A 10,945-nucleotide genomic window follows, 5' to 3' on the forward strand; every position below is an offset into this window, starting at 1 on the left:
CAATATCATGGCGTAATGCATGAAACTTATGTTTCATGCATATGTTGACAAATATATTTATATCCCTAATTATGCATGAAACATAACTAGGGATATATTTATATCCCTAAGTATATATATATATATATATATATATATATATATTGACAAATATATGAAACATATACAATACATATATATATATATTTATCGAAAGGAAAATATAAACATAGGGGATTCATGCATCATGTCGAATGGTTTCATGTTTTATGGTCGTTTCAAATATCTTCCATTAGTTTAAGCATACTTGATTGACAGAAAACAAATAAAAGCCTTTGAATTTTGTGGAAGAAAGCCCCCTCCTACGATCTGTCAGTTCCTTAGTTTCTGGCAAGAGCGTACTGATAATGTATTGTAGGCTTATTTAACTGAGCTATTCTAAGGGAATAGAGAGAGGGAGGCGGGCGGTAGTGAGAGAGAGAAAAGAGATTTAATTGTGAGGTGTGTGTTGTATCACCTCATTGTGTCTTTGTTTATAGTGCTATGATAAGTTAAATCCTTACCATTTTAAGATTACAACTCTTAATAGGAATTAAACTACTAAAGAGAATATAAAAGATATCCCTAAATACACTAGAATTTACACAATCATATTCTTATTCTAAATAGGATTGCAAGACTATATACTACCAAAAGCTCCCAACAAACTCTTTATGTGTTGGGCATCCGTCACCGAAACAGATTATATTGAAGATAAGAGAGCAATATACAAACCTGTCGATCACATCCATTTCATACAAGTTCTCTCCTGTCCTCCCGAGTTTCAATTCAATGGCTTTCTCACCAACATCTTCGCCGTGTACATCTCTCTCACACCTCCATTCTTCTTCTTGTTCTTCTTCTTCGCTACTTACCCTCTTCAGATTACAGCACCCTCATCTCCTCTCTCCTTCCTTTTCTTCTTCTCTCAGTGCAAAACGTTACGAGAGCCGTCGCACTCGCATTCGCGTCACCGCTTCTGCGGCGGCTGCCACTATTGAGTCTGGAAACGGCGCCTTACTCACCCCAGAAAAGAGCTTCGACTCCATTTCCTATGGAAGACAGTTTTTTCCTTTAGCTGCGGTTGTTGGCCAGGTACACATAAAATTTAAAATCCCATCTTTCTTTCTCTTCGCAAATGCTGTTTGGAGTTTTTATTCTGCATTTTCTTGTCCAAATTTGAATTGGGTTTTTCTAGCTTTTTGAATTTCTTCAAGGAATTAATTCTGTCTTGGAAGTTTATTTGTGAATGCTGCTCTGGGTTGGTTTTCTTTCATTTGGGTATTATCATGTTGAGATGATTTTTTCATAAGTGAATGTGGTGTTCTGGGGTTCTGGAGTTTTTTTTTCTTTTTTCTTTTATCTGTCAAACGATAGATTTTGTTAGTTTAGATATTAGATTAGCCGTCGAGAGGATTTGAACCCATGCCAAGGTAACATTCCTCTCCACCATTGTGATAGAGGGCCACTTGCCTATGGGGTGCTGGAGTTTACCCACTTCTGTGGATTGGACGCTGTATAATATACTTGGTATACATTTCATCAGGAACAATTTTGTAACTAATTTTTCTGTAAATGGGATATTGTTTAGACCTGATTCTGTACTGTCTGGATTGAAGCCGTTGGATGACTCCAAAGATAAAAATGATTTTATCTTGAAAAATATCGTTTGGGTTTGGGAAGATGGGGAAGGACTAAATGGAATAAGGGATTGAACTCATCACATTTGATTTGAGGAGTATGCAGCACGTAGTGATGATGGTTGGTGGGGTGAAGATAATTACCTTTGTTTTAAATTACTCAAATTAATTATAATTAGAGGTTAGGTGACGAGTACATGGCATTAGGAAAAGATGGGAGGTTAAAAATATGCATACACGTGGAAGATAAGAAAGGCTTTGACTAAAGGTTATGTGTTGGTTAAGAAAGCAAGTGAAAGCCTACGGGATATAGGATACCCTATCTTGGTAAAATTTCAAGAAAGCTTATCTTGGAATTATTTCAGGAGGTTAAAGGATATAGCATACAGAGTCTTCACCTGCAATCGGGATGTACAATGTGAAAAGGACCTTCAACGCAACACTGCAATTGGGGTGTACAATGTGAAAAGGACCTTCAACACAACACATAAATTTGCTCTGTGCAAATTTTCGCTCCAAGCGAAATCTTCTCATCTTTGAGAAAAACACCAACTTCCCTAACTTTGTCACTGTGTTGGCAACTGGCATCTTCACTTTGGATTAACAGCACTGGAGACATACAGTCAAGCGAATGAGGAGCACCTTTAAACTGCTTTGAGTTTGTTGACTATTTATCCATGTCTCTGCCGATAAGGAGTCTTCTGTCTTCTTGAAAGAGGTCATTTCATTAGCTTTTTCGGCGAAGTGAGGTGTTCCCAGTTACTCAGTGTTCGGCACATTGAAAGCCGAATTTTATTTGAACTTCATAGTGACTAGCAGCCTTGTCTTCAGGATCTTTCCTCTGCCGCAATCGCTTGGATAACTGAAGTCAACAACACGTTCAACACCACCACCACATTTCATTCTACTCATCGACCGAGCCCGGTCGTCGAGTTGGCATAACCGCATTCAACCAAAGGACGTAGTTAGCTCATTAGTTATTCGGCCTGCGTGCCACATAGGCTTAGTAGTTTCTAGGGTCAACAGATATTTATGGTTAAACCGTTGCATATGAGGATTCGGCAAGTTGGCAAGGCAATGTGCCTGCCAGTTTGCACCCAAGTTCAACCCATTCCAGTAATTTAGAATACCGTCCTGTCTAAAGAGGCGATAGGCGTGCATTCAGAAATACTGTTCTGATTTTGAATGTTTGTCATTTGCATTATTGATTCTTTTATTCTCTTCTGTTTCAAGTCAGGCTGAATTGAACTTTTTCCAAGTTTTAGTATTATATTAAATCCTTGTATAACAATCAACTTCTGTCATTGGTTAATCAGTGAAATTTCCATCTGTGCACATTTATTGAATACTTTTTATTTATTTATTTGTAGGATGCTATCAAAACTGCTTTGTTGCTTGGGGCTATAGACCGTGAAATTGGAGGAATTGCTATCTCCGGAAGGCGGGGAACAGCGAAGACAGTAATGGCACGCGGGTTGCATGCTATTTTACCACCCATTGAAGTAGTCGTTGGTTCAATGGCAAATGCTGATCCAGCCTGCCCCGAAGAGTAAGCATACTGAATGCTTACGGGTTATTTTGTGATGAACATAGATAGAGGGGATAAATATGGATGTAAACTCCTTGTTATGACATGATTTGCTTGGTTTTCTTGACTATAGCAAAAACGAATTTTGGCTAATGCAGTTTGCAAACTTTTTCACACATGACAAGTTATGGAACTTTTCTTTGGAATGTTTGACACAATTGAGGTGACTTGAGCCAGAAACACATCTATGGAACACATTTACAACTTACATCTCAATTTTTCCCACACCAGATCATTTTTCCTTATGTATTCCTCCGCCCAGCACCCCCCAACCCAAAATGCATTTCATAATGGACTTTCAGCATCATCTGCAGGTTCACTCTATGCTTAGGTACCTCTAACCTTAAATGGCTTTTTTTTGCTCACAAAATCAGACTTAATTGACAAGCAGAAAGTTCATTTTCAGAACCTGCCTTAGGACTTACCGACGATACTAAGATCAGAATCTAAATATATTGGTGTTGTTAAAATATATTTATATACTCTTTAACTTATTACAAGTGTCCCTGAGAACTTAGAAAATTTCTCAATCTTTTCTTAGTCTATCTTCTGAGAAATTTTTTAGGTTAGAACCACAGAGAACAAGACATGTTTTGTTGCTCAAATAGTAAATGATGTTTTCTGCCCAAGAAACTCTTTTTTGAAATTTAAATAGCAATAGAAAATGTTAGTCCACAAGAATTTTTATGTGAATCTTCAAAATTAGAATGGAAATGTTTCAAGTAATTATTTTTAATTCATGATGCTTATATCCCTCGGACCCATTTCTTGTCACAATGTCATTACAATGACCCATATATCGATTAAAAGTTAAAACAAATAAAGAACCCTTCTTTTCTGTAACCATTCTCTTTCAGTCAGTACCATGTGCAGTTTTGATGGGAATAGTGGGTAGTGGCTGTTGATTTGAAGCTTAAATATTTACTTCTCTTTTATGTCCTAGAAAGCCCCATACACGAAGTTTTGATCAGATGTTCTGTTTTCACTTGTCCAGTTGATGTTGTGTAAGTCTCTTTTAATGATAATGGTTTGGTTGTAATTCTTAAAGGTGGGAAAATACTTTAGCTGACTGCATGGAGTTTGATTCTGCGGGTAATATCAAGACTCAGATTGTCCGGTCTCCTTTTGTACAGGTACTTTTTCATGGAAACATCCTTTCATATTCATATGATTTTCATTTATGTAAATACCCTATTTTCACATTGTAGATTCCACTTGGAGTCACGGAGGACAGACTTATTGGATCTGTTGATGTTGAGGAGTCTGTAAAAACAGGAACCACTGTTTTCCAGCCAGGCCTTCTTGCTGAAGCTCATCGAGGTGTATTATACGTTGATGAAATTAATCTTTTGGATGAGGGTATAAGTAATTTGCTTCTTAACGTATTAACTGAAGGAGTTAATATTGTGGAAAGAGAGGGAATCAGCTTTAGACACCCATGCAAGCCTCTCTTGATTGCTACTTATAATCCGGAAGAGGGTGCTGTTCGGGAACACTTACTAGATCGTATTGCAATTAATTTGAGGTACAGATCTTGTATTTACCTAGTGGAACAAAACAATTTATCTATTTTTTTTTTAATAAGCCTTCTCATTTTACTAATGATGCACACTTATTTTGCAGTGCAGATTTTGAAATGGGTTTTGATGATCGTGTTGCAGCCGTGGCGATTGCAACCCAATTCCAGGAACACAGTTCTGAAGTCTTTAAAATGGTTGAAGAAGAAACAGAATATGTGAAAACTCAGGTAGTTAGTGGTTTTTTTGTTCGCTAGATTGTCATTCTCATGAGAGACATTGGGTGTAATGACATGACTATCATAGTATAGAAATCGCCGAGATTTAAAAATTATCCATTTACATTACACCTTACATGATTTGATAAAATTTATTAACTAGAAAAATGAAATGGAAGAAAGAATGGTCCTTAAACTGCGTTGGTTCTTAGATCTTATTGACTTATTGTTTCCATGACTTGGGAGAAAAGGGGATTAATTTGTCTATTGGTCCTTGCATCATTATGAGTCTTATTTATATGTCTGGACTGTAAGAGATATTACTAGTAGTATTTATTATGCAATACTTCAGATGGTAGTTGGTGACAGAAAATATATGCAAGAAACAAAAACAACAACAACAACAACAACAACAAAGCCGTATCCCACTAAGTGGGGTCAGCTATATAAATCCTAGAATGCCACCCTGATGTTCCATATCATCTGCTGCACTAAGTTTGCTTAAAGATAGAGATGTACTTTCTAAAAGGCTTTAGACAAGTCCTGTGTAGCTGTTTATCCCTAAGTATGTAAAAAAGGAGTCAAGAAACCATGCTGATGAAACTGGAATTCTAACTTTAGTCTTTAGATATGTTGAAGGACTATTGATATAGTCACATAGAAGCATGTGTACCCATAACTTGTAGGCAATAGATTTGTATCGTTGAATATCATGATATATTTGCTGGTTTGTTCTCATCGAATTTTGTGATGTTGGAAGATGAAATTTATTTGATTCTTTCCATATTATTTATATGTTTCAGATCATTTTAGCAAGAGAGTATCTAAAGGATGTTACTATCAGCAGAGAACAATTAAAGTACCTGGTTTTGGAAGCTCTTCGAGGTGGTTGCCAGGTTTATTTTGTGAAACTTGTTATTAAGATCCGACATATTTTGCATGAGTTTTTCTCTCCTTTTGGTTAAACAATATTATGTGAAGCCATGATTATGCTTCCATTGCATTGCCACTTAAGCTGCCAACTAGGTTTAAGATTCATAGTGTACCAAGGCTCTCCCTCCCCCTCATTGCTACCCTTGAACCTAAACGACCTGGGGCTAGATTAACAATTAGCATAGGCTATGCGGTAGTGAAGTGTGACTCACAATCATTGGTTTTTATAAGGTAGAGTTTTTATATGAATTATTTTACCTATTGTTGCATAATCTCCCAACTTTTAGTTTGGCATTCATTCTGTAGGAGTTGAATGCAGCCCAAAACTTAAAGAGAACTATAATTTTTTTATGCATAATGCATGCAGGGATGCCATACACATTAAATGGCAGTGTGGAAGGAGTAATGTGGGAAGCTTTATGGTTCATATGCCCTAGTGAAGTTTTTTGGTTCACATGTTCTAAAATTGGGCTCAATTTTGCCAATTTGGATTCCCAAATTTGTTGGAATTTTTGGATCGCCAGGCCCTCCTAACTCTAACGACACTGATACTGTCCCCAACTTTAGCACCTGCCCAATCCGTCAGGTGTGGGGTTTTACCACAAAGGACCTCTCGATAGTACTTAGAGTGGGGTAATTCTATTTAAACCCCTTGGTTTCTTTTCACCCCACCAATGTGGGACTTTAACGAAATTAACGTGCCTTTTTCACTCAAATGCTTTATGGAGTTCGGAATCAATCATCATGTCCTTGTTGATGCCAAATCGGTGCCCAGATTTGGAAATGGCGTTCAAGAAACTTATTAGGCTCAGGATTTGAGGGAGCAAGCTTGAAACTTGGCTGATTGGTTGCAGTGATAGATAATATCGCTGAAAAACATAATGTAATTAAAAACAAAAAAGTGAGATCTGTAACAGTCGAGAGTAAAAATAAAAATAAATGTTGATTCTTACAACTTAGGAAACACAAGGGAAACAGAATTTGGCTCCCATGATATTTATTACCCAAGCCACCATGGGTCATACCAAGTCAGATGAAAGACCTCTTTGAAACCCGGGGTAGGCCTTCATCCGTCTTGCCATAACCAGACCTAGTATTGTCAATAGCCTAGGGGACCAATCCAATTTATTTTACCTGTTTTAATTCATCTCTTCATCTTATTGATGTGGACTTAAGGAGTAAAGAAAATTTCTAATATCTTAACTTGGCCAAACTCTTACTATTTGTTTCTTTTCTTATGCTTCTGATTTTAACATGTTATCTTTTTCCCGTAACTGGGCCAGAAATTAACTTCAAATTTCATTGTGAAATATCAGGGGCATAGAGCTGAGTTATATGCTGCTCGTGTTGCAAAATCATTAGCTGCGCTAGATGGACGAGAAAAAGTTAATGTTGACGACCTCAAAAAAGCTGTTAAGTATATTTCTCTTTTATCAAAACAAGAAAATAAAGTTGTTAATTATACTTCTGAAAGGCGGTGCACATGTTTTCGGCGTATGCCGTATGCACATGCACTCGTGTTTTTGCATGTTGCAAAATATTGTTATTCAAAACAGATGTGCTATATCATATACCAACCAGGGGTAGCAGTAATCTTAAATCATTTTCCTTTGATGGCCATACTTACTGTAATAAAAAGGAGACAATTCTCTTTGAACCATATGATTTTCCCATGAAAATAGCATGAGTCGAAGTTGCTATGATTTTGTGGAGAACAGTAAGAATGGTGAAGAAAAGCAGCAGCTGTTCGTTGTAGCTCAATTTGTTCATCATTTTTCTTGAATTAGCAGCCAACTTGAATAATGAAAGGGCTTTTCCACTTTACATCTTAATAGTTTTATATTCATCAGTACTTGCATCATTATATTTTGCAACTTGCGGGAATATACACTGAATTTTAGCTCTGAGGTATTACCCACTTCAGGTAGAGCTGGTCATTCTTCCTCGTTCAATCATCAGTGAGAACCCACCAGAACAGCAAAATCAACAGCCTCCACCTCCACCACCTCCTCCACAAAATGAACAGTCTGGGGAGGAACAAAATGCAGAGGAAGAAAAAGAGGTTTGTTGACAATAACATTGATTAAAAGTTAAGCTTCACACTGAAATTGGTGCAGACGGATTCCTTTGTTTACAGAGGGAAACACAAGTTTAACTATTCTGCAAACTTCCCAATGTAACCAGGATGAGAATGATGAAGAGAATGATGAAGAGAATGACGAAGAGAATGAACAAGAGCAAGACCAAATACCTGAAGAGTTTATCTTTGATGCAGAAGGGGGTTTGGTGGATGAGAAGCTACTCTTTTTTGCACAGCAAGCGCAGAGACGCAAAGGAAAGGCTGGGAGAGCAAAGAATGTAATATTTTCAGAAGATAGAGGTCGATATATTAAGCCAATGCTTCCAAAGGTTGACCACCCCATCTAGTAGACTTTCAGAAATTTTAGAAAATTTTGTTTGGTTTAAAAAATTTGCTTGACTTTTCTGACAAGCTTTGATTTTACAGGGCCCAATAAAGAGACTAGCTGTTGATGCAACTCTTAGAGCTGCTGCACCATATCAAAAGTTGCGTAGGGAAAGGAACACCCAAAGCAGTAGGAAAGTTTTTGTTGAAAGATCTGATATGAGAGCAAAGAGAATGGCACGAAAAGCCGGAGCACTGGTATTAACTCCCTAGTTTAGTTACATGATTCATTCTCACCGCCGTGGGTAGCTTATGATGCAAAAGTGCTCTCCCTATTTTTTGTATTATTGTTTTTGAACCTCAGTTTTGGCATAGGTTGCCATTCTCATAATCCATAGAATTTGATAATCAGCTTTTCCTAGGATTTGAGAAACTTTGACCAATACAGTGAATCTTTTTTATTGACATCTTAAATTATTCGAGTGTTCCTGCAAATACTTAATATAGATGAGCAGTTTTCAATGTGCTTCATGGCAGGTTATATTTGTTGTTGATGCAAGTGGAAGCATGGCATTGAATAGAATGCAGAATGCAAAAGGTGCAGCACTCAAGTTACTAGCAGAAAGTTATACGAGCAGAGATCAGGTGACATAAACTTTCATATTTGATTTAAAAGATGTCTACCACTAGTTTAGTCTCAAGAAGATTTCCTTTGTCATTTTTTTGGCGAGAAAACGAGAAAAACAAAGTAGAAGAAAAGCAGAGTTTGTACCAAGTAAACAGTGAATTTGATTGTGTTGAATTAGAGCTTTTATTTATTGACTGGAAAAGGAAAAGAAAATTTCAATTAATGACACGTTCATCAAAATAAATAATAGACAATAACAGTAGGATATAGGACCCAACCAAATTCTGGTGATTGCACTTCATAAAGGAAACAATGATTTCCATTTTTTCTTCATACATGTAATGAATCCATCCCCAAATTTCTATAAGAATTTAATTTAGTTATTAATGTGTGCTTCTGATCAGCAAACCATGAAAGCAAATATAATAAGATATTCGTGAGCGTGTGTTGTCCTGGTGACTATCCTTGTAACAGGTTGACTGGTAATGTCATTTAGGTTTCTATCATTCCTTTCCGTGGAGATTCAGCAGAAGTTCTTCTGCCTCCTTCTAGATCAATTTCAATGGCACGAAACCGTCTTGAGAGACTTCCCTGCGGTGGAGGTTCTCCCCTTGCTCATGGTCTGACCACGGTATGTTACTAAACCCTCTTGAGTACTGGCATCTCCACACCCTCGTAACTGACTGTAATCTGAAATTTAAACTGCTTTAGGCTGTTAGGGTTGGAATAAATGCAGAGAAGAGTGGTGATGTTGGACGCATAATGATTGTTGCAATAACGGATGGTAGAGCCAATATATCACTAAAAAGATCCACTGACCCTGAAGCCGCTGCTGCTAGCGATGTTCCAAAACCTTCGTCACAGGAGTTGAAGGTAAATCTTGACTGCTTTCTTTGACATATTAATTGTAGCCTGGACCTCACAGCGCATGACCTTACTGAGATGTGCACATGTTTCCCCTCAGCTTTTCTCTATTGCATTAACTTGTGGTAATTTTTATTGGTGCGTCTTAATGAAGGACGAGATTCTTGAGGTTGCTGGTAAAATCTACAAAGCAGGGATGTCTCTCCTCGTCATTGACACTGAAAATAAGTTTGTTTCAACTGGTTTTGCTAAGGAGATTGCCAGAGTAGCTCAAGGTTCTTTGTCCAACATATATCAAATATCACCTACTCTTCGTCATCTGTGAAGAGTATCATAATCTCATCATAACATTTGTTGTGCAGGAAAATATTACTACTTGCCGAATGCCTCAGATGCTGTGATCTCCGCTGCAACCAAGGACGCGTTATCGGCCCTGAAAAGCACGTGAAGCATTAGAAATTGTTGTTCGTATTGTTCTATTCGGGATAATTTGACTATAAGAGCAACTAATTCTTACCGAAATATGATTCTTAATTGAGGCAGAGCAGCTTAGTTTCCAATCAAAGTATATTTCTCGAGTTTGGTGTCAATTGTTCTTTTGATGTGCAGCAAAGGATAAAAAAAAAACCACTAGGAAAACGAATTGAATTTGTTCTTTGATACAGTATACTGCCACTGTAGCATTCTATGTCAGTTGTTCAATGCCATATATAAAAAAAGTTTATCTATGTCGTTGTATGATTGACACGGAATGTAACGGTAGCACTGTATCAATATAATGAAAATCTTTATCTTGCCATAGACAAAGTATATCACACATTTCCACATCCATCTTTACATAAAAATATATTCAAATCAAAACTCTAAACACGTCATCAACCTTTGCACTTATAGTCTCACATTAGAGATAAAATAAAATACATATAAATTATATTTAAGAGATTCACCACTAAATTACTAATAATTCACGCAATTAATCATTGTAGCGTTAAAGGGTATGAAAATGTAAAATCATAAAAATCTTTTTTGGATCATAATAACCGCCCGCCCAAGAATTTAAAAAGTCAATCGTGGATCGGTTCAGGTAGTCTGGTTCTATTTCCATACTAAATTCAGGGGAGAAAACCGCGCTGAA

At 37.0% G+C, this 10,945-nt stretch overlaps 1 protein-coding gene across 1 annotated transcript; it reads left to right on the plus strand.

The window, feature by feature from the left end:
- Positions 1-716: 716 nt before the first annotated feature.
- LOC103929545 (magnesium-chelatase subunit ChlD, chloroplastic) lies at positions 717-10,388 on the plus strand. The gene is made up of 15 exons (XM_048590307.1): positions 717-1,113; positions 3,029-3,207; positions 4,295-4,379; positions 4,455-4,771; positions 4,870-4,993; positions 5,785-5,877; positions 7,231-7,326; positions 7,839-7,976; positions 8,099-8,323; positions 8,421-8,576; positions 8,856-8,963; positions 9,443-9,577; positions 9,658-9,819; positions 9,965-10,085; positions 10,173-10,388. Exons 1-15 carry the CDS (start codon positions 811-813, stop codon positions 10,256-10,258), a joined length of 2,328 nt encoding a protein of 775 aa, XP_048446264.1. The 5' UTR covers positions 717-810; the 3' UTR covers positions 10,259-10,388.
- Positions 10,389-10,945: the final 557 nt, after the last annotated feature.

The sequence above is a fragment of a genome, unplaced genomic scaffold (assembly GCF_019419815.1).
Source record: "Pyrus x bretschneideri cultivar Hongxiangsu unplaced genomic scaffold, Pyrus_bretschneideri_v1 Contig31, whole genome shotgun sequence".
Classification (NCBI taxonomy): domain Eukaryota; kingdom Viridiplantae; phylum Streptophyta; class Magnoliopsida; order Rosales; family Rosaceae; genus Pyrus; species Pyrus x bretschneideri.